The sequence below is a fragment of the Mustelus asterias genome, chromosome 10 (assembly GCF_964213995.1).
Source record: "Mustelus asterias chromosome 10, sMusAst1.hap1.1, whole genome shotgun sequence".
Taxonomy (NCBI): domain Eukaryota; kingdom Metazoa; phylum Chordata; class Chondrichthyes; order Carcharhiniformes; family Triakidae; genus Mustelus; species Mustelus asterias.
The window spans coordinates 83,228,569-83,250,382 of NC_135810.1; the positions used below are offsets into that span (position 1 = coordinate 83,228,569).

At 40.2% G+C, this 21,814-nt stretch overlaps 1 protein-coding gene across 3 annotated transcripts in view; it reads left to right on the top strand.

Annotated features, from left to right (window-relative positions):
• atm (ATM serine/threonine kinase) overlaps positions 1–21,814 on the top strand; it is a 135,885-nt gene that overhangs the window by 99,284 nt on the left and 14,787 nt on the right. For all 3 annotated transcript variants that reach the window (XM_078222057.1, XM_078222059.1, XM_078222058.1), the window contains 12 exons: positions 195–347; positions 2,110–2,229; positions 2,474–2,679; positions 4,416–4,623; positions 5,845–5,958; positions 7,844–7,993; positions 9,948–10,086; positions 10,712–10,794; positions 13,325–13,465; positions 17,186–17,302; positions 19,878–20,027; positions 20,573–20,738. In XM_078222057.1, coding sequence (XP_078078183.1) covers positions 195–347; positions 2,110–2,229; positions 2,474–2,679; positions 4,416–4,623; positions 5,845–5,958; positions 7,844–7,993; positions 9,948–10,086; positions 10,712–10,794; positions 13,325–13,465; positions 17,186–17,302; positions 19,878–20,027; positions 20,573–20,738 — 1,747 coding nt within the window. The remainder of the gene's footprint in view (positions 1–194; positions 348–2,109; positions 2,230–2,473; positions 2,680–4,415; positions 4,624–5,844; positions 5,959–7,843; positions 7,994–9,947; positions 10,087–10,711; positions 10,795–13,324; positions 13,466–17,185; positions 17,303–19,877; positions 20,028–20,572; positions 20,739–21,814) is intronic.

The following is a 21,814-nucleotide window of genomic DNA, read 5'->3' on the forward strand; positions in this document are numbered from 1 at the left end:
TGTTATACTCCTGTGAAGTGCCTTAGGATGTTAATTTACATTAAAAGCACTATATTATCATAAGTTGTATCTCGAACATAACATGATAAGAAAGCTGACACTTCCATTGCTTGTACTATAAGTTGCTTCTCAATGTAGGTATACTGAATATTTTCAGTTTGTATGTATTTATAAAAAGTATTGTTTGTTTACAGCTGGCAGAGAAAGCCATCTTCCAGATCAAACAACACAACCCAGTTGGGTTTGGCATTTCCACCTGGCAACTAGAAGAAGCCCAAGTCTTTTGGGGTAAACAGGAACAGAGTCTTTCTCTTGATGTTCTCAAGCAGATGATTGGCAAATTAGAGGTAAATTCACTAATCTCAAATTATCCAAACAAAAAAAAGTCTCAAATGTTTTCTTCCATAGTTGAAAAAAAGATTGGTGTGGTGATGTTGCAACATGTTTGGTGAATGAACACAAACACAACATTGGCAGTACAGTGCAGATGGTTAACGTTTACTGAAGGTCTACTTATAATTTGCAGGACATTTTGGTAATTGTTAAGAGGAAGCTGTATTTCAGTGTACATTGTTATACAACAATTAGATGAGGCACTAACTTACAGAATGGAAAATGAAACTCAGTTTTGGAAACAAGAAAACAGTCTTACCTTTGCTGGCCTTCCGCAAATGAGTTGTGGATGAGAAGTGGATACGGTTGTGTTACTGGACCTGTATCAAACCTGTGTTAGGGACCAGTTCAGAAACTCTAAGGAAGTTTAAGAAGTTAGCCTAGACCCCAACTTTTTTTGATTTTGGCATTATGGCGGGAATAAAGTGTTTTGCTCCAGGTTTGATTTGATTGACCCACTAGGAAGCTTTTACTAAAACAAACTTTATTTAATAACACAATTAAAATATAACCAAAAAAAGCACAATTTTTACCAATTGAAACTACTTAAACATGACAAAGTATAATTCTTAACAGCTATCTATCTCTATGGTTCCAATTTAAGCAATATCCCCATAGACATAAATCCTACTTCAGAACCAGTTAGCACCAAAACAGATATGCTCATGTGGATGCTAGATATCTAGCCTTTTAACCCCTCTGGACAGATACAGAAAGATACATGCCTTCTGACTCCCATACAGCAGCTTCCAGAGAAAGATCAAATTTCAAACAACAGAACTTCAGAGAAAGTGACCTATTTTCTGGCAGATCCCAGTCTCCAATTCCAGAGAGAAAAAAGAGACAGACACAAGCTATTTCTTCTTTCTACAGCTCCTAAACAGCAACTGAGCTGGGTTTCTCTCTGTGAGCCTTGACCCGCCCAGTCATATGACTTTTCTCGAATCAAGCCCCACTCTGAAAAAACCCCAGGGAAAAACACTAACATAACAACCCTGCATTAGTCCAGGTTAAAACAAACCTGGACTCCAGCAATTAAGATCAATTATGCTGCTGCAGTAACAACATGAGCTGCTGGGTACAGACAAAGTGGCACCAATAATAGAACTGACTGCTAAAACAAATCCTGCACAAGAAACATGACACACATACATTTTTAAAGGCACAGTATTGTCACACCTGTTCTAGACTAAGTAAGAACTCAGATATGTGGCATCATTCATTACTGCACTTTGCATCGCAACATCATTTTGGAAATTACTTGTGTAGCGTTTTTTATGAAGGGAATGAAAAGGCTTTCAAGAATATTGTGCTAAAATTAAGGTACTTGCTATTAGACTTCCCTCAGTATTCAGCTAAGTGGTTACACATTTACACGGGGGGGGCTGCGGCACGGTAGCACAGTGGTTAGCACTGCTGCTTCACAGCACCAGGGATCCGGGTTCGATTCCCAGCTTGGGTCATTGTCTGTGTGGAGTTTGCACGTGCTCCCCATGTCTGCTTGGGTTTCCTCCGGGTGCTCCAGTTTCCTTCCACATTCTGAAAGACGTGCTGGTTCGGTGCATTGACCCGAACAGGCGCCGGACTGTGGCGAGTAGGGAAATTTAACAGTAACTGCATTGCAAGCCTTACCTGTAACTAATAAATAAATAAACATTTTCTTCACTTCTGATGTTTTAACATCTTTCTGCTTGTTCTTCTGTGTTATGTCCTTAGACAAACAGCAATGAGTCATTAGTGCCACTGTATGTTGAGTGCCTGCGACTCTGTGGAAACTGGTTGGCAGAAACATGTTTAGAAAGTCCTGGCACCATAATGGAGAAGTATTTAGAAAAGGTGAGAATGAGTAAATAAACAATGACTTGTGTGCAGTAGTGACACCTTTGGGGAACAAACTGTCTCTCAACCCTAAAATAATGAAACTAATGCAGACCAAAAAAAGGTCTATTTAATAACATTATAACTCTTCTCTGCAGTCCTTTTCTCTGTAAACAAACCTGAGTTGTATACTTAACGATTTTGACATCTTCAGCCTGTAACAGGTATTAGAGCGCCTATTTATTGCCATTTGTTTTATCAGGCTGTTACTCTTGCTGTTCAACACAAGGACACAGTTCACAATGGGAAGATGGAAGCATTTTTATCATTGGCACGTTTCTCAGATGCACAATACCAGAGTATTGATAATTACATGAAATCATCTGAGTTTGAAAACAAACGTGCACTTCTCCAGAATGCCAAAGAGGAAATCCATTTGATCAAAGAACACAAATTTCAAACTAATAGGTAAGAACATGTGAAAACCATTTCTCATGAAGACAACTAACATGCATACTTTACAAAACAGTGTAACATAGTCCTTCTAAATTTATTGTATTACATCTATCCTCTGATTAATTTGGTCTCCCACATTCTACACTCTAAACTGGAGGTCTGCTGCCCACTCTCCCATCACTCCTGTGCTCACAGATCTACATTCAAATCATTTATTGGATGTGAGCATCACTGGCTGGGCCAGCATTTATTGCCCATTCCTAATTGTCCTTTCAGAGGGTATTTAAGAGTCAACCACATTGCTGTAGGTCTGGAGCCACATGTTGGCCAGACCAGATAAGGATGGCAGATTAGTGAATCTAATTCACTCACATCCCACAGAAGTTTAAAAAAAACGTTTTGGTCTCCTTATTTAAAGAAGGATATGCTTGCATTTGAGGCAGTCAGTTCACTTGGTTTAATTCCTGGGTTGAAAGGTTTGTCTTATAAGGAACAGTTAGGCCTATGCACGTTGGAATTTAGAAGAATAAGAGGTGATTTTATTAAATCATATAAGATTGTGAGAGGACTTGACAAGGTAGATACTGAGAGGATGTCTCCCACTGTGGGGGAATCTAGAACTCAGAGGACATATGAGGAATTTCTTCTTAAAATATCGTTAATCTTTGAAATTCTCTATCCTAAAGAGCTGTGGAGGATGGGTTATTGTGTTTATTCAAGGCTGAGTTAGATAGATTTTTGATCCATGAGGGAGTCCAGGTTATAGGGGAGCAGATAAGAAAGTGGAGCTAAGGCCATGATCAGATTTTGTTTTGATCAGTTTTTATGAGATATCTGCACTCCTCTAATTCTGGCCTCTTGAGCATTCCCAATTGTAATTGTTCCATAGTTAGTGATTGTGACTTCTGCTGCCTGGATCCCCAAGTGCTGAAATACCCTCCTTACACTACCCGCCCGCGCTCCCCCTGCGCCCCCCCCCCCCAACCGCCCTTCGGCTCACTAACCTACTTCCCTCCACCCCTACCTCTTTGATCTGACCTCATATCTCCTTACATGGCTTGATGTCCAAATTTCATTTTATAGTGCTCCTGTGAATGCCTTGGGTTTAAGTTTATGTTTAAGATGCTATATAAATACAAATTGTTATTGGTTCCAGTTAAGTGCCCTGGCCTTTTCTGTGTAATGGTGTTTATGTCCTCTAAATATTACATTGCACAGCTCTATTCCTTCATTCCATTACAAGATTGTTGCTTTATTAAAAAGTGGAATAGTCCATGCCCTTTCAATTCACAAAGCACCATTGAGGATTTTTTTAATACTCTCTCTTCATATCAGGTGTTGATCCATTGATATAGTTCATAGGATTGTTAAAGCAGTTTCAAAAGTAGCCCAGGGAATTAAATTCAAAGATTGGTCTGGGATAGGAACAGGAATTGTCTGATCCACAAAAGTCAATACTGGTGGCATTCATTACTCCTAAGTTAGTCAAACCAAATTTAAACATGGAGCAATTCTGTGACAGGACAAGCAGCTGATTTTTCCATAGGGACAGGAAGAGAAATCTCAGGGATGCATCCTGCTGGAATTCTTTAGCACTAACTATCCTATCGTCCTGGATTGTGAAGGGGGTCATTATAAGAGACCCAAACGAAAGAAAATGCAGAGAGCAAAACCGTCTGTAAGTTTGGGGGGAAAAAAACTTTCCTCAGTTGATTTTTGACACGTTCTAAATGTTTTCTATTTGCTAGATATGTGGTGAAAGTACAACGAGAATGTGAATTAGATGAACGAGCAATGTGTGCATTGCAAGAGGATCGCAAGCAGTTTCTCTGTAAAGCAGTGGAGAACTACATCAATTGCTTGCAGAGTGGAGAGGAACATGATATGCGCATCTTTAGACTCTGCTCCTTGTGGCTTGAAAATTCAAATGTTCCAGAAGTAAACAAAAGCATGAAGGTAATGTCTGGTAATTCTGCTGATCTTCTGATGACAAGTTGTTAAGATGTATTTCAGGAGAGGGATTTATCCCTTTCTGTTCTCCATTTCATATTTGCTTGAAAGGTTTCTCTTATAAGGAACAGTGTGTTATTTTGTCCTGCTAAAGTACAATAACTTTTATTATGGTCAAACATGAGAGATTTTAAATAACCTTTACTGAAATTTTTTTAAAATATTTCGTAATTTTAAAGTTAGTACATCAGTGACTGCCAATTTTAAAACGCAAATTAAAATGGAAGAAAGCTTGAAATAAGTAGTAGCTATTTGGGCTGTGAAACCGGTGCCCTCCCTACATGGCATGAAGTCACCTCTGGCTTGGACTTCACCACCTCATCTCATGAGGAAATCCTTCCTGACCTCCAATGTTGTTGTGAAGATAATAGCTTGTTCACAACAAGTTAAATTTTTAAAAAGTGTGCTGACACGCTTGTCAAGATGCACTACTCCACTTGGAAAGTAATACGGTAATGTATATGTTTGTGATAATTTTGGTGTCACTGTTGTAATGTCGGGAATATGGCAACCAATTTGCACGCAGCAAACTCCCACAAACAGCAATGTGAAAATGACGAGATAATTTGTTTCTGTCATTTTTGTTGAGGAATGAATATTGGCCAGGACGCTGGGGATAACTCCCCTATTGTTTGAAATAGTGTCACACACCCAGCAAGACAGGCCGGATCTTAGTTTAATGCGTCATCTGAAAGCTGGCACCTCTGACAGTGCAGCAGCGTCAACCTTGATTTTTCTGTTAAAGTTCTGGAATGAGATTTGAGCTTTAAATCTTGTCACTCAGAGACAACAGTGCTACCAACTGACCGATGGTGGACACAATAATTGAAGCACCAACATGCCATATATCTTCTGATGAATGCTCGCAGACTGAATTATCAATCAGATTCTTAATGATCCTTTTGGTTGAAAGTACCATGGGTTTCAGGTCCTTTATTAAGATGACATTTTGCACCAAAGACTGCCTAAACCAACTTGCAGTTTAAGACCTCATCTTGGCCACCTCGGAGGTTCTTTAGCACCTAATGTATCCAAGGAAATTCACTTTTCCCACATCGCTGCACCCTCTCATCAAGTTGCCTTAAGCAAATAATGTGGGATATACTTTGCACAACAGGAAGGACTAAAAAGCATTCTTATCTTTTTTGACTTCCTTTTTTTAAACAGAAAGCTGTGGAAAAGATTCCGTCTTACAAGTTTTTACCTTTAATGTACCAGCTGGCTGCTCGCATGGGAACAAAGATGCCAGGAGGGCAAAAGTTTCATGAAGTATTAAACAAGGTACTCTGTTTTTGGATGACCGCGTGCTATTGCAATTACAGCCAAGACAAAATGTTCCTGGGACTTTTAAATTTATTTTTCTGAAGGTGACAATTCTCTCCATCAGATAGATACATTCCTAATAGATTTCTGGATGGTTCAATCAGGGGTTCCCAAAATTCGGAGGCAGAAATGTCAAGTGGTGACTCTGGTAGAACAGCACCTTCTCCCACCCTATTCAATAACTTTTGTATGCCCCACCCCCACAACCCTACACTCTGTCCTCTCTCTCTCTCTCTCTGGTGGGCTGTACCAGTTTTAAACATTAAAATGGCACCGCATTAGGTAACAACTGGGTTAGATGCTGCTGTTGGTCCCTATTTGCATGCAAAATTATACATAAGATCTTAAATCTTGTGCAATTTTTTATATCTAGGCAGCACAGTGGTTAGCACTGCTGCTTCACAGCGCCAGGGAGCTGGTTTCAATTCTGGCCTCGGGTCACTGTCTGTGTGGAGTTTGCACATTCTCCCTGTGTCTGCGTGGGTTTCCTCCGGGTGCTCCGGTTTCCTCCCGCAGTCCAAAGATGTGTGCATTAGATTGATTGGCCATGCTAAATTGCCAGGGGGATTAGCAGGATAAATATGTGGGGTTACGGGAATAGGGCCTGGTTGGGATTATGGTCGGTGCAGGCCTCCTTCTGTACTGAAGAGATTCTATGATTTATCTTAACTAGTGCAAATTCTGGAAATACTTATTGTTACTCGGTGGAATTATTCTGTTCGTAGTCACCTGTTTCCTGACTAATCATAGATAAGGCAGCATGGTCTTGCATTATTTTTAGTTCAGTATTTTTGATCTGCAATCCAATTCTCTTCTAAATACGTTTTGGGACAAACAATCAAAAAATGTATTTCTTTCATAAAATTGTTTTGATGAAAACTTTGTGAAAGGTTGTTGGTAAGAAGGTCATTGTCCTACACTTATAGCCGCAGCTACTATTTGCTGCACTGATCAATTCCTGATTGCAGCTGGGCTGTCAAAGAAAGAGGGAGCAATAGTGAGCTTCTTTCTTACAAGAAATTGTCAAATTGGATAGCAATTTGACCCTGTTCGGCATACTGGGAGAATGTTGGGGACTGCAATATTGTTTGGGATTCAGGAAGGATAAAATGGGTGCAGAGAGTTTTTTCCAACGTAACAGGAAGGGGAAATAAAATAATTAATTGCTTTCAAGGAGTTTAGACAGGTTGAATTAGTTTTGAAAGGCTTTTGTTATAACTGTGGCTGGGATTTTACCAATCCCTGGAGATGGGCTGGGAGGTGAGAGGTCAGGAAAAGAGCACAACATCTTCCCATCACTGCAAGATGTTTTGAACAATGGAAATGACGTTAGATTGGCTGCCTTCCGAAAGGAGGCAGGTGGCCAATTAATCCAATTAAATGGTCTATTTGGCTGGTTTGCAGTCCCATTGCTATGTTACTGGCATCGGAACAGCCGCCCCATGGGTGGGGAGACCACCAGGTACATAAAGGCAGGCACCCTGTGGTTATCGAGGTAGTGTTGTGGTGCGGGGGGGGGGGGGGGGTTCCTTTTATGAATGCTCGATGGCCCAAAGCCTGGCAGTTTTGTCACTGCTGTTGGAGCTTTTAGCTCTCTCGTCTCTAGGGCCAAATTCAGAAATGTTCTTCTCCACACTTCAATACGAAGGTGTCCTCTTCTCTTTGCTGCAACCCCAGCAGTGGCTCTTATGTCGGTGGTGCTGCCAGCCCTCTGATTGGGCTTGGGATCCACATTTGACCCTGGCAGCAAGATGTAAAATTCCAGCCTGTGTTTCCTTCAGAGATTTCCAATTCATGGTTTCACAATAGATGCTCATAATTTTGCTTTCTATTAATACCACAGCTAATTGGAAGAACTTCACTGGATCATCCACATCATACGCTATTTATTATCTTGGCTTTATCCAATGCAAACAAGGATGACGTTCTTGGAAAACCTGAAGTGTTGAAGAGAGGGAAACATACAAAAAAAGAGATGTCTCATCTGGATCAGGTTTGTTGGTGAAACATGAATGATCAAAACAAAATTAATATTCTGGGCTCCATCATTTGTGTCAGGCAAGTTTGGCATTTCCGAGCACACCATTGATCAACCACCCAGTCTGTCTCATTCATGGGATCTGGAGAGGTAGAACTGTGACAGGGAGCTGCGCTTTCTGCTGTGCTCCAAATAACCTTACTATGCAGGGCCTAAACGAGTAGTCATGGCCAGACAAGAAGCAAAAGCCAAAAAAAAAACTTGTATTTACAAAGTGCCTTTTACGCCTTCATGGTTTCACAGCGAATGAGTTGCTTTTCAGATGTAGTCACTGTTACATAGACCAGCATAGCAGCCAACTTTTGTTAACATTTTCCCACAAATTGGAGAAATGACCAATTAATCTATTTTGGTGATGTTGTTTAAGGGTTATATGGACCAGGATGTCGGAGTGAAATTCTCCACTATCCTTTGAATGGTGTTACTGGGTTTTTTATAATCATTTGGGTAGTCAGTCATCTCCCCTGACAAGTGGTACCTTCAACAATGCAGAACTTCCTCAGCATTACACTGGAATATTTGCTTAGATTATCCTGCTCAAGTCCTGGTGTGGTGCTTGAACTCAGGACTCTGACTTAGAAGGTCCGTACTGATAGGCTGTGCCATGTTAGCCGGTTAAACTGTAGCAGAACCCACTTGACTTCTTGTTATATCTTGATTCTTGACTTGGGTGAACAAGATGTATTCCAGTGGAGCGAGAATGTGTACTCCATATTGGGCAAACAAAAGCTCCACCTGTGTGGATTCTTGTTACTTAGTCTGAAGTGTTTTACATATATTGTGGGGGTTGACATGGGTGACACCATCCTACAAAGCTTTTTTTTAATGAAAAGAAAAGTGCCAATTAATTTCATTTGTGACCTACCACAAATCTGTATTTTGTAGTTTAGGGTATTTTTCCAAGAATACTGGTTTTTCATAGGTGGGAAATCTATTATAATAATATTCAGTTCTTGTCTGTCCAGAATGTTTTGATTGATCTGTTTAAGGGGTGTGTGTGTTGGCGGGTTTATTTGGTGGGAGGTGTCTGGTGCAAACCAGAGGTGCCTGGGATGTGCTAAGGATTGGAGCCTGATGCATGTGTGGCAGCACTGATGGGGTGGGGGAGGTGTGGATGGAAAATGAGAACAGCAGAAGGTATGGGGAGCCCAACAGCAAAAGTTACCCTGGCTGGAGAGATTGGAGTCAGATTGATGGGAGAAATGGAATGGCGTGGAAGGAGTGGATGAGATGATGAAGTTGGTCAAGAGTAGCAAAATGGCAGGGCAGTTATTTGATATAATTTATTATTCCATGCTATTCTTTGTGCTAAGCATAAAGATTCACTAGACTTGAACTAAAAGGCTTTATAACAGCTGTCGAGTGCATTAAAAGAATACATTTTTGTTGATTCTGGAGATGAAAGAGATGATAACAGCCTCCAGTAAAACCTCCAGAGTTTTTACACAGTCTAATTCTATGACCATGCGACTGCATAAATCTAGACTCAAGGAAGGATTCTTGTTACGAAAGTTATGAAATTTGAATCCTAAAGAAGGACTTTATCAAGAACAAGATTAGCAGTTAGGAAGCTTAGATTCTGAAATTGTAATGGGTAGCTTTCAAGGGAATACATCTTATTTCAGGGATTTTATTCCTGCATTTTCAGCTCAGGAGAAAGCAGTTCCCAATAATACTTCATATTTTATGACTGACTCTTGACAAAATTTGTATTTGTGTTCCAAGGCCATCTTAATGTCGTTTTTGTTTTCCAGAGTGCAAAGTTTTGACTCTGTTATAATCTTTGGTGAAGGAATAGCTATAAAATAAAGAAGTACTGTTGCAGTAAAGATACTAATCTGACCTCTACCAGATCTCTCCAGTAGTCTATACTTCAGTTACACATCATTGCATTGCTGCTTTGCTTTAGGAAAGAATGGATGCTGCCCGCAATATAATAAACACAGTGAGAAAATCTAAAGCTAAAATGGTGATGGATATTGAGAAATTATGTGATGCCTTAATCACCCTTGCAAACATGGATGCTACTAAATGGAAGATGGAGAGAAGTAAGTATTCATTGAATAAAAGTAATATATTGTTTAATAACCCTGGTTTTAAACTTGACAGACATGAATATCTGAAAATCCAATCCACACCAGAGGAAGAGTAATTGTTTTAAATCAGTCATGCTGAGCCCTGATATTAAAGATATCCATCAAGTATTGGATTCTTGAAGTGGTTTACTTCATTTTCATCTTTCAAGCTGTTTTTGCCCCTCTCTTGAGTTCAATGTAAAAGATGATGAGCTCTCCCAGTCTTGTTACCACCACAAGAGAAGGAGTATAATTCAACTAAATGTTGTTGCTGGAAAAGGGTATCTTTAAGGCTTTCCCGGGTTCCTTGTGCTCTAACATTTGTCAAGTATGAAGGAGGTTTCGAAGCATGAAGGTGACTTTAGATACCCTCACCTCTCAAAAGCATTCTGATTTTTGGCATGGTCACCTGTTTAGGGGAAGGGAGCAAAGAAAGACTTTGGAGATTATATGTAATTGAGTAAATTATTTGTGGCCTTTTGAAGGAATTGGTGTGCAATTTCTCTTGTTTCATGCTTTCCTGTATTCCTAATGTTTCAGATAACTAATCACTTCAGTGAAACAGTTTTTAAATTAATTTTATTCTCTCCAATTACAGAAGCCATTGACATTCCTTCAACACAGCCCATCACAAAATTAAAAGATCTTGATGAAGTTGTTATTCCCACCATGGAACTCAAGGTAAGCCAGAAATGAATCTCATTGGAGAGGAATCTGATCAATATTCCCTGCTGCACAACAACCCGAAAGCCCTGCACAAATCGGTCCCTTTAAATTATCATATGTGCATGGCCACACACAAATGTTTAAAGGGGCCAAACATTTAAATAAATCACTGGCAAATCAAAAAAATAAGAGGGAACTTTGACCTTGGCCCTCAATTTATGGAGTCGATTTGTGTGCTCCTTCCTTCCAACATTAGTTACATCCTTACAGTAATTACATTGGAACTAAGATTTCTTTTAAGATTACATATTGTTATGTGAAACCATTAAGCCATTGTTGTTTGATTTTGCAATGGACGCAACTGTATACAAATAGGGGTGCAGATTTTTTTTCTTTCTCAGTTCCTTCATAGCATTGTTTAGATGCCAGTATTACGCTGCAGTATTTGTGAATCCTTACCTATATTGTAACTATAACTGACTCTTGCACAGATTGTTTTCTATACTTAGCTTTGAAATTCAAATTGGAATTGGATCAGATGGGGGTTGGGTCTGTATTTGTGAAAGGAAAACCATTTCAAATAGTCATGAGCAGGACTTGGATGAGGGAGTTAGTCGAAGGATTAAAACATTTTATCATTCTCATATTTTTGTCTGCATTTTTTTCATGCATTTCCTATCAATAGATTACCAGCTGAGAGTGCAGTAACTATCTGCCAATTTTAATTTGAACGATGCCCAAAAACTCTGGGAGTGATTTTTCTTCCTTTAATTTTTTTCTTCCCCAACTTCAAAGGTTAGGGTTGAGTTACCTGCAGGAGTGACACTAGACTGATTTAATCAATTAATGGAACTGGCTGATCTGTGAGCTTGGAAAACGTTTTCAGCCATTTGGTAAATGCCTTACTTTTGTGTATAACAACTTATAAAGTGCATAAGAAAAGGCAACAAGCTTGCTAGTAAAATCTTCTCAGTTTTGTATCGACAGTATAAATGCTAACCTTTGTTCATTAGCATAATAATTATGCAAAATAGTTAAGGCAGGCATTTCACCATTTAGAAAAGATGGACTTTAGCCAACTCCCTGAAGTTACAATGTCCTGCACCATTCACTCCACTTTTCACATTGACCAATGTATTCAACCTATGATTTTAAGAAATAAATGATGAGGCCTTCTCCAAAAGTGTATTATATACATTATATTAAAATATGTTACAACTAAGTATAGAAGCTTTAACTGTGCATTAGATGAGCATTCTACAACCTGACAGTGCCTGATACTGTCACTATGGCTACAAAAAGCTGGTAAGAAGTTTAACAACACCAGGTTAAAGTCCAACAGGTTTATTTGGTAGCAAAAGCCACACAAGCTTTCGGAGCTCTAAGCCCCTTCTTCAGGTGAGTGGGAATTCTGTTCACAAACAGAGCTTATAAAGACACAGACTCAATTTACATGAATAATGGTTGGAATGCGAATACTTACAACTAATCAAGTCTTTAAGAAACGAAACAATGTGAGTGGAGAGAGCATCAAGACAGGCTAAAAAGATGTGTATTGTCTCCAGACAAGACAGCCAGTGAAACTCTGCAGGTCCAGGCAACTGTGGGAGTTACAAATAGTGTGACATGAACCCAATATCCCGGTTGAGGCCGTCCTCGTGTGTGCGGAACTTGGCTATCAGTTTCTGCTCAGCGACTCTGGTTCATGTCCCACTATTTGTAACTCCCACAGTTGCGTGGACCTGCAGAGTTTCACTGGCTGTCTTGTCTGGAGACAATACACATCTTTTTAGCCTGTCTTGATGCTCTCTCCACTCACATTGTTTCGTTTCTTAAAGACTTGATTAGTTGTAAGTATTCGCATTCCAACCATTATTCATGTAAATTGAGTCTGTGTCTTTATAAGCTCTGTTTGTGAACAGAATTCCCACTCACCTGAAGAAGGGGCTTAGAGCTCCGAAAGCTTGTGTGGCTTTTGCTACCAAATAAACCTGTTGGACTTTAACCTGGTGTTGTTAAACTTCTTACTGTGTTTACCCCAGTCCAACGCCGGCATCTCCACATTACAAAAAGCTGTCCAGTGATTCATTTCAGTTTGATGAGTGCTTCATACTGACTGATTCCTGATCAGATGGGCAACTGCTTACATTTCAGAAGTATTTGTCACTTTTGCTTATGTTGTTATTTATCTGAGTTAAAATTTCAATGGTTCTTTCTTAGACAATCTGATAGAACAGCATGGATGCTCCTGCATCAGTGTATTTTTTAATCCTCAAAGTTCTTAAGTTAAAGTTTTTGTTGTCGATGTTTCTTTGCTTTGTAGAGGGAATGCATGGATTAGGGGTGCATTTCATTTTTAAACAGGTTTAAAATGTAGCCTTGGCCAATGTGGCCTCATGGAACAAAGTTTAAAATACACTGAGGAAGTGCAAGTATATTGAGGGAAACCCCAAAGTGCTTTATTGCACCCATACCAAATTTAAAGTACTTGTGTGAATTTTCAGTGGCAAGTTACAAATTGCTTGAACTTTTTGTGTATTTTCAGGTTGATCCATCTGGAAAATATGAAAATATGATAACTGTGAAATCGTTCAGGCCTCAGTTTCGCTTAGCAGGAGGAGTGAATCTTCCAAAAATTATTGATTGCGTGGGGTCAGATGGGAAGGAGAGAAGGCAATTAGTCAAGGTAATTTATAATGGAGGGGAACAAAAGGTTTTGCTTGTATCTTTTAGAACTACTGGAAAATTTGAATACACAAAAGTGAGATGTCGAGAATAATTTTAACAGTCCAATGCCGATTGGGCAGGGCGGAAGGTTAAATTGGTACATGTGAAAAGCCGACCTACAATGGACCATGAATGCACCAATGTCCTATTTAACTGGTTGGTTTGGAATTGACTCAATAACTTGCTTTAGAAAGGTAGGCCAGGAGTCTGTTTGAATTTAACTGCTGCGGACTGGTTTCCCAGGACTTGGGAAACTCACTGTATCCTCCTCCTGTAGGCTTTCCCACCTTGCAGCCAGCCAGCTCTCATTCTGACCAGCTGCCATACAGGAAACTGAGTGAATAAAATTCTCATGAGATTCTTCTGTTAAATTTTGGCATGTCACTTACATTCCCAGTATTTCCAGGATTCCTGGTTGTAGATATGTTTCCCCACACCCTTTCTATAAATGTCAAAACCGTAGATTCTAGTGATATCACTTGTTTTATTCGTCCATATCTGGCAACACGGACAAAGTCAGCATTTATTGCCCATCCCCAATTGCTCCTTTGAGAATGTGGTAAGTCTTGGGAAATGGACAAGAACAAAAGATTTCCTTCCCTGAAGGACATCAGTGAAACTGATGGTGGTTACTTGGTCATTGTTTATGCGATAAAGCAATAACCAAAGTAAAACCATTCACTGTCATCACCTGTAGAAATTCCATGATGTATTTTAATGTAGAATCAGTTTAAGTTGACATTTATGATTCAGGTGGTGCCTAATCCTTGATAGTAGTTCCTACCAATTTTCCCATGGCTTTTTAAAACTTAGTTGCTTAACAACTGGGCCAGTCATTAACACTGTCTTCATAGAATCATACAGTGCAGGTGGCCCTTTGGCCCATCGAGTATGCACTGACACAAGAGAAACACCTGATCCCATTTACCAGCACTTGGCCTATAGCCGTGAATGTTATGACAGGTCAAATGGTTATGCAGGTACTTTTTAAAGGATGTGAGACAACTCACCTCTATCACTGTCCCAGACAGCGCATCCAGACCATCACCACCCTCGAGGTAAAAAGGTTTTTCCTCACATCCCCCCCAAACCTCCTGCCCCTCACCTTGAACCTGTGTCCCCCCCGTGACTGACCCTTCAACTCAGGGGAACAGCTGCTCCCTATCCACTCTGTCCATGCCCCTCGTAATCTTGTATACCTCAATCAGGCTTCCCCTTGGTCCTCTCTGCTTCAAGTGAAAACAACCCATGTCTTTACAACCTCTCTTTCTAACTTAAATGTTCCATCCCAGGCAGCATCCTGATGAATCTCCTCTGCACCTCCTCCAGGACAATCACATCCTTCTGATAATGTGGCGACTAGAACTGCACACAGTATTCTAGCTGTGGTCTCAACAAAGTTCGATACAATTCCAACATGACTTCCCTGCTTTTAAAATCTATGCCTCGAGTGATAAAGGCAAACGTCCCATATGCCTTTTTCACCACCCTACTAACATGTCATGCGGGGCAGAAGACAACACTTCCTATTGGATCTGACTGATTGCTAATTATTGTCAAACTAAAATACGTTTTGTACAGCCATTGAATTGAAATTGCCTAGAATCACTTCTTCTCTTGTGGCTGATCAGGAGAAACTTTAATCCCAAAATGGCAGCAACACAATTGTCCTTTCACACAAATTACATAGCCTAAATCAAAATGGAAAAAAAAGCTTTTCACTGCATACAAGTGACTTTTTACTCTGAGACTATAGCTTGGGACTGTGCTGCTGGCCTCTACGACAACAGGAGCACTCTGTTCACTTCACTGGAGATGCAATTAACCAAGTTGTTAGTGAGTCAGGAGTAAACTGAAAAGTTTGGAGGAGATGCTGGGCTACCCCAGGACATTCCATCAAATATGTCTCTTAATAGGCCCAACTGAATACAGTGTTTGTCAAGAGCAGGTATCACTTTGACCCTTCAACAGGTCCCAGGATACCTAAGAGAAAAGGGGATAGTTCCCATGGTAACTGAAGGCTTTGCCAGTTCCTTTTCTGATGCTGTTGCTGAACTTTCTTTGCGATGTTGGAACAGTTCCAACATTCTAGCCCAACATCAGCTGTTTATCACTAATCTACTCGTGTAAGGCACAATGTTCCTCCCTCAATTATGCTAATACTTACATCACCATAGAGTTTTTGTTTCAGGCAGCCAGGAGTCTCATTCCAAATATCTTCCAACAGTTAAATCAATTGAATAACACCAAATAATAAAAACAACTTTAAATATTTAATCTTGTTAAATGTTTTAACTACTGCTTGTGTTTATTAGGCAGCTAAATTCACTGCTTACTGTCCCTTTTGTGTCGAGTAAGCTTCCCAATTTTGGTGTTAAAGTTGAAAACTATCAATAAAACTTTTACAACCACAATGAGATTGAATTATTTTATTTGTTGCTTTCAATCAAAATTTCAATTTGCATAAAATGCAACAAATCTTCAAAGCAAGCGTTTTGTTTATTCTGGCCCATTCACTGCCTGGCCCTAACTTTTCTTGCTTTGCCTCACTCTGCCATTTAACCTTCCTCACATGTGGTTTCTTTTGATAACGTGTGTGGTGGTGTCCAATGGCATTCATGTGCTGCTGCCCAGAAGTAAACAGCTCCTGGTCTGGATGCAGACTGCAGTCTACCATTTAAGTACTCCTCATTGCAACATTCACATTTTAGAAAGATTCAGTGCAGATTAGTATCGTAGTGGCAAAAAGGGTTTCCTTTAGTTAAAATCTCAAACTATACAAGTCCCAAAATGATACAAAATATGAACTTAACTGGTCATAATCAAACTGCTGATCCTTGGGGAGCAGATGACAAAGTTCTTGAACAAGGAGGTGTTTGGAGGTGGGATGAAGGACAGGAAGGAACCAAGCAGCAACAATTTCCTTATAAGAGGTTATGGAGAATAAGAGAGTCTCTCTACCAGGCTATACTTGTGAATCTCCATATAGTGATCTGAATACAATTAGTAGACTGGGAGCAGACTGCTTGCGCTTGGGGAACCCTGTCTGATTTTATTTTGCCTGCAACTTCCAAGTGCTAGTGTCAATTTAAGCACTAATCCTGTTATTCAGCTTAGATCTAGGTACTGATTTTTAATGAGTTGGTTCCCATTATCACACCTTTTTGTTCAAGAATGTTCAGCAATAATCTTAATTGGTAATGAATCTTTCTGAAGTGAAAATGGCAGATTGCAGCAAAATTAGAAAAGTAATGCAAGGCTAGGCTGTAAAAGAGTCAGAATAAGCAGTCCTGGTGCTTGTAAGCCTTGCATCCACCTTTCTCTAACCTTCCCCAGCCACATCATTCCACTGAGCTCTTCACCATTCAAGCTCTGACCTATTGTGCATTCCTCCTAACATTGGTAGCCAGGCCTTCAGTCACCTAAGCCCCATATCAAACATCTCAGCCCCCTCATCTTGTCTGGAATCCTTCCCTTAAATCCTCCACTTCCCTCTCCTTCTTTACGGTCTCCATAAAATCCAAGTCTTTGGTTACCCTTGTAATATCGTCTCCTTTGGCTTGGCATTAAAGGTGCTATAAATGCAAAATATCGCACCAATTGACAAGGTGCAGACAATGCACTATAGAGTTTGTAGCCAATGATGAACCCAATTTGGTTGTACCTTTTTTTTCTCCAGGGGCGAGATGATCTACGACAGGATGCTGTCATGCAGCAGGTTTTTCAAATGTGTAATGCACTTTTGCAGAAGAATGCAGATACCAGAAAGAGGAAGCTGACTATCCGCACATACAAGGTAATCTATATAATACTCATTACAATGGATGGCATATTGGATGATAAATTCTGATTAATGGGCTTTCAATCACCTTTCCTTACCTTCTCCCATGATTCGGCACCTATTGTTCCTGTTTCTTCTTTGTAAAACTTCAGAACGTTTTCTACACACAAGTCCAAGTTGTTGCCTCTGCTGTTTTAATTTCCTTCCCATTGCCCACCAGCCCAAACTACTTCCCACTTCCCCTCCTAGCCTGCCCCTGACGTTTTACTTCCGGTTTCTCTTCCAATTTCTGCTCTTGTCTATCAAACTGCTTCCTTTCTCCTATTCTCATTAAACTGCAAACAACTCAGCTTCCCTTGCTGTTCTCCACGCTGGTTCTCTTTACTAAGACACTCTCCCGCTACCTTTCACAATGCACTAATCTTCCCCCCTCTTCAAACTAAAACTAACCTCACTGTTCACCACTCCATCTCTCAGATCAGTGCCTCTCTCTCACATCTCTTGAATCCCTCTATTCAGTTGGCTGCCCCTTCCATAGCAGTTCAAATAGTTTCAACAAAAGTCAAAAATGTATTTTGTGACTGGCTGTGATGCAACTGTTCTGCTGCCTTTGACACAGTCAGCCGCATTGTCCATCTCCAATGGCTCTCCTGTTTTCCAGTTGGATGGGATTTTTCTTAACTTGGTTCCATTCTTACCTATCCAATCATAGTCAGAGCATCTCTAGCAATGGCTTCTCCATTACATTTCATTCCTTACCCCTTTTCTCGTTGATCCACATTGGTTTTCAATTTCACAATGCTATGAATTATAAATTTTCCTCATGTTCAATCCTCTCTTTGGGGCAGGATTTTCGCAGAGGCAGGGATACTGCAGGCCTGTAAAAATAGTGGCTGAGATCTGATTCTGAGATTCTGAGTCATGGGTCACAGCCCCTCAAGGTGTGTTGTGAAGCATAGTCTAGATGAGGAAACATTTTGAAAGGTCCTTGCCCCTAGTGCCAGCCAATGGCCCTCCACCCACCCCCATGGCCACTCATACCCTCCATGTTATTCTGTGGTGCTTCAATGCCCATTTACCCATTATACACTTTGTACAAAACCAATGAATCCTATAGTAACAATGTCATGCATGAAAACACTTTTAAAAATCAGTCATTCATTCATAACTTTCTTACAAAAACTCCCTTTAAAGTATCAATAGTCAAAATTACAAGCACTTGACATCTCTTTATCTTGTGTAAAGAAACATTTGAACAATTGAAAATAGATCTAAAAAATAAAGCTGTCAATCAAGCAATATTTTGCTGTTTCAACAAACCAATGGACATCTTGGCTCTCAGCCAAGAAAGAGGCAAGAGAATGTGAGGGATTATAGGGACGGGTGGAGGGACATAGATTGGTACGGAGGTGATGAGGAAGACTGGGGAGCAGGTTGGGGGGGTCATAAGTTAGCAAGGGGAGTGTGTGGGGGTGGGTGAGTGCTAGGGGGTTATTTTCTGTTTTATTACTTTTATTGCAACTGGGTTGAAGTCCCACAGAATCCAGCTACTTCCAAAGTGTTTCTGGAGGCAGCAGCCCAACTCCAGTTACCCCCCCCCCCCCCCCCCCCCCTGTAGGCGCTTTCTCTCGAGGCAGGCTTGCCGAGCTGGGAAATTCCTTGACTCCCACTACCCACCTTTAGGATGAAAATCTAGTCCTTTACCCCTGTAATGTCTCCAGTTGAATTCTCCATTCCTTTGACTCCAGCACCTTGATCAGTCCTTCCTCTCCCTTTAGCCTACCATTGGTCGCATTGGCTTTGCCCGCTGGACCCCACGCTGTAATTCCTTCCCTAAATGCCTCCAGCTTTTCAACTCCCTATTGTCTTTGGTGCCCTTCCCAGCACCTATCTTTTTGGCTGGGCTTTTGGTTGCCTTCTCAATAGGTCCTTTGATGACTGAGGCATAAGGAAAAATGGACCTTGTTCTTTATTAGTGGTATTGTACAGATGCAAGAGGTTGTTGAGATCATTATTATCTGATCAGTTTGATGTAAGCAGGTCTGTATATGTTATGGTCCTTTATTCTCCAAGCTAATTTCTACAAGCTAAGATGTGTGCAACATAGAAAAACTTTGACTGAATAAAATACTAAGCCAGCCTCTTGATGTAATATTGGAAACGCTGATCAGAGGACTTCCACTTCATATCAGTCCTGGAGCAAGTTCTTCAGCAGCAGTTTTATCCAACACGAGCATTCCACCTTGTGGAGAAAGGAAGGATCGAGCTGTTCAGCAAAAGTGGAGTTGTTGATAGTGGTGGTGGTTGTAAAGGTAGCAGTGGAGCTACTACCCAAGACCACCCCTAGAGAAGGACAAGTAAAGCAGGAGGGAATGCACTGAAATCGCATAACCCCACAATTACTAACTTATTTTAAAATTCAATTGTACTTCCTGTAATAAGAATTCCAGTACACTTAGGGATTTGAAAATAAAATGCACTGTTGTATTTTTTTTTTAATTTCTGCACTAATTATGCTCCAGCAAGTAATCCTATGTGCAGTATATCAATAAGTTTTATACCTGAATATTTTGTCTTCATTCTCGAACAGGTCATTCCTCTTTCTCAGAGAAGTGGCGTTCTCGAGTGGTGTACAGGAACTGTGCCGATTGGGGAATATTTAGTTAACCCAAACGAAGGAGCCCATAAAAGATATCGGCCCAATGACTGGAGCAGCCTAGACTGCAGGAAAAGAATGTCGGTGAGTCACAGCACATTGATAACTCAAAAAAATAAAGACGCTCGGGTAGAATATTGTCTTGCCCTTTTATGTACTTGATCAGATACAAGTCTGTCTTAAATGGATTTAAACATTTAATGTAAAACCGAAGCTGGTAATAGATTTGAATGCCAGGACCCATTGCTCCTTTCACACATGACATTGCTGGAGCAATTTTCACCCTTTCCCAATTAGCCTGTTGTCCTACAGCAAGATCTTGAGAAAAAGATCAAGATAGGCGATCAAGAGTAACTATGAAGTGTTTTTTGTAAGCCCTGAATACTTTGATTGCAGGTTGCTCCAGACATCAAGTAGCTCATGAAGTGGAAACTGGGATCGGGAAAATTCCAATTCCATAAAATTAAACCATAATATTTTTGTATATCTCTCGTGGTCAGTTACAGACTGGCCAAGGAATGGGAACGTTGTCTCTCTGCGATGGCGAGGAGAGTGTAAAGGAGTTTTGGTATTAGTATCTGTCAATTCATCACCAAATGTTACACAATGTTTTTAACTTACTTTAACAGGAAGCACAGAAACTAAGTTTTGAAGGAAAATATCAAGTCTTCATGGATGTCTGCAAGAATTTCCGGCCTGTTTTCCGATATTTCTGCATGGAAAAATTCTTGGATCCAGCTGTTTGGTTTGAAAAACGGCTTGGGTACACTCGAAGTGTGGCTACTTCTTCAATAGGTATGTCACTATTTAATCATTGTGATGTATCACTGCTTTTCAGATTACCTAATTGTCACACAAATGAAATTCTACAAACTCTAGGCTTCTGTCAATAATTAATGGAGATCTTGAGTCAGACAGACTTTGACAATCACTCTTCTCAGCTGGGCCAGTCAGGAGCACTGCAATTTACTCATTACTCTTAGGTTAAGCGAGAGAAAAATCAAGTGGGTTAGACCTTGCTCACCCACTGATGGGGATGTGCTTGTGTAGAACTCAAGTGAAGAGAAGAAAATAGAGGCTCCCAAGATTGAAAAGCCATCTTGTCTAATCTCACATCTGAAGTGAACCAGAAAGCTGGTGTGCCTCTGGATTCCATCCTCCAATCAAGTATATAATCCTCATCTTCTATCTTTAAAAACCTCTGACTTTGCACCCTATCTATATGACCATATCTAGCCCCATCTCCATTCACTAAAAAGGACTCAGTTCTTTTGAATTCACCTGCCTAACCCTACTCTCTAGAAATCCTCATTAAAGTCATCTTCATAAGATATAGGAGCAGAATTAGGTCATTCGGCCCATCAAGTCAGCCATTCAACCACCATTCAATCATGGCTGATCTGATTTTCACCCCCATTCTCCTGCCTTCTCCCTGTAACCCTTGATCCCCTTATTGACCAAGGACCTTCTCTCTCATCTTAAAACTCTATTAAAGTCTACTTCGTTGACCAAACTTTTACAATCTTTACCTATTCGCTTAGCTTGTCTCTAACATGCCTTTCAACCTTTTTAGTGTTAAAATCACTATACAAATACAAGTTGGTTTATGATTTTTGAATCAGTGACACAAAAAGAGAAAGTTAGAGGAAAGAAACAAACCTTTGAATGATCATTTTAAATTAGTGATGTTTTTAAAAGAGGCCCTAAAACTATTAACTCTTAATCTAATTGTGGTTAAATTGAATGAGTAAGTAATTAGCCATAGAGCACAAAGGGCCATAGGCATTCCTCTCCATTAGAGAGAGGCAGATGGAGTGATAGCTTGAAGGGCACTACTCCAAAAGCCTGGGGCAAGATGAAGAGGCATGCCC